General features: G+C 35.5%; 1 protein-coding gene across 1 annotated transcript; it reads right to left on the reverse strand.

The window, feature by feature from the left end:
- Positions 1–284: 284 nt before the first annotated feature.
- LOC308233648 (olfactory receptor 51F1-like) lies at positions 285–1,262 on the reverse strand (the record flags this gene model as incomplete). The annotated part of the gene is made up of 1 exon (XM_080640627.1): positions 285–1,262. One exon carries the CDS (start codon positions 1,260–1,262, stop codon positions 285–287), a length of 978 nt encoding a protein of 325 aa, XP_080496753.1.
- Positions 1,263–2,240: the final 978 nt, after the last annotated feature.

Below are 2,240 nucleotides of genomic sequence, written 5' to 3' on the forward strand. Positions count from 1 at the left end.
GCAATATATTTAAAAAAAACTATTAGTAGACCACACAGTATAAAATAAATATTCAGTAAATGTTAATTATTATGTATATTTTTATTATTTTCCTGCTTCCCTTATTTGATAAACCATAAGTACTTGAGGTATATCATATTTTATCTAATGAATTAGCAAATATAAAAATGCTTACTAAATATTTTCTGAATAAATGAATAAAATGAGAAAAAATATCCAATAGAGAGTCACCTTACAGTGCAAGTAACTTTCATCAGGTTTTTCTCAAAATTGATCATCTCTATTTATTTTGTAAGAAGAAGACTAAGTATAGCCTTGCGAATCTGTTTTGTTTTCACACTATAGATGACAGGGTTGAGCACAGGGGGCAAAAGCAAGTATATATTGGCCATCATTGAATGGACCACTTTGGGGGCTGATCGGCCATAGCGATGCACCAAGGACAAGCTAATCATGGGAATGTAGAAAATAGCAACCGCCCCAATGTGAGAGACACAAGTACTAAAGACCTTGTGCCGTTCTTTGGGGGAGGCCATACTGAGCACAGAGCGAATGATCAAGATATAAGACAGGACAATGCATGGTAAATCCACTCCTGTGGTCAGCATGAGACCAATTAATCCATAGATATTGTTGGCCTGAGTATCTGAACATGCTAATTTAATCACATCTGGATGGTAACAGTAAGAATGGGAAAGGACATTTGTTCTACAGAAAGAGAGAGGCTTAAGGAGCAAGAGTAGTGGCACTATTACTACTACAGTGCGTAAAATCATTAAGAGACCCATTTGAATAATTCTGGAATTAGTGAGAATAGCAGTGTATTTTAGAGGATTACAGATTGCCACAAAGCGGTCAAAGGCCATGGCTACCAGCACCCCAGATTCCATGACAGTAAATCCATGAAGAAAAAACATCTGGATAATGCAGCTATCTAGACTGATTTCTCTTGCATTAAACCAGAGGATAGCTAATGTTGTTGACATTGTAGAAATAGTCAAGCCCAAGTCAGCAGCTGACAGCTTGGAGAGGAAATAGTACATGGGCTCATGGAGACTGCGCTGGGTGATGATGACAAACAGGATCATGCTGTTCCCAGAGAGGGCAATGGCATAAAGACAGCAGAAGGGAATGGAGATCCAGGCATGGACAGACTCCAGGCCAGGAATGCCGGTCAACAAGAAAGTTGGAAACGTAGAAGTCAAGTTACTTAAGATCTTTATGTTTTGTAGATTTGTACCATTTGTTCTCACAATGCTCATATCCTATAGAAATAAGAAAGTACATAGTTACACAAAAATATCTAGATATATTTTCTTTGGGTTAGGAGAGGTATCTAAGTTCATAAATAAGTGCTCTACCATTGAGAAAACTCTAAATTGAACTCTGACATTTATCTGCACTCATATCGGATATTTAGCAAAATATATAATCATCTTAAGTCTTAAATTCAAGGAAAAGATGCTGGTATAATTTTATTCATTTTATTGATTATTATTTTATATATTGACATAATTTTAAGCTCCATTAGATTCTGTGAATAGAGACTTATCCAAGAAAAATAATTACATTCAATTTTAAATCTATAATATATAAAATGACTAAGAGAAATCCACTTAAAGGTATCCTTCAATATGAAGTGTCCATGAGATGTGACTCTCCAGGTAAATTTCCAGATTTGAACTGGAGACAAAAACTCAGATTTTTGCTCCTTATAGATTTGGAAGTTGTGAATCATTTTAATCTAACATTATGGATGAACAATCTCAAAGAGTGGACTTATAAGTGAAAACCAGTGACAATGGAACTCTGCAGATTTACTGTAAAGTTTTATATCCTAAAGTGAGATGAGTTTAGACAATTTATAAGAACCATAAAAACCAAGAGAGCATAGTGTCATGACTCAGTGTTATATGAACAATAGTGTAGAATTGCTTATGCAGTCAAGTCTACTAAGGGTCAAAATTTTTAAATGAGATTCCATGTAATGGTTATATTAGTGACCCTAAAAAAGTAATTGAAGTTCCCCAATGAAAGCTGAGAACCTGCTATGGTAGCATGAGGAATAAATGGGAAAAGAAGCTGTGGAGGCACAGTGTATATTATTTCTGGAAACTTGTTAGTGGAAGCAAGGGGAAAGGCCATGACTAAGGTAGCTGAAGAATTTTTTCAATATTGTAAAGATTGAGCATCGTCAAATGCACCAAGAGCTCACCAGTTCATTCCCCATCAGGGCAGGA

This window comes from Plecotus auritus (genome assembly GCF_963455305.1).
Source record: "Plecotus auritus genome assembly, chromosome: 9".
Lineage (NCBI taxonomy): Eukaryota > Metazoa > Chordata > Mammalia > Chiroptera > Vespertilionidae > Plecotus > Plecotus auritus.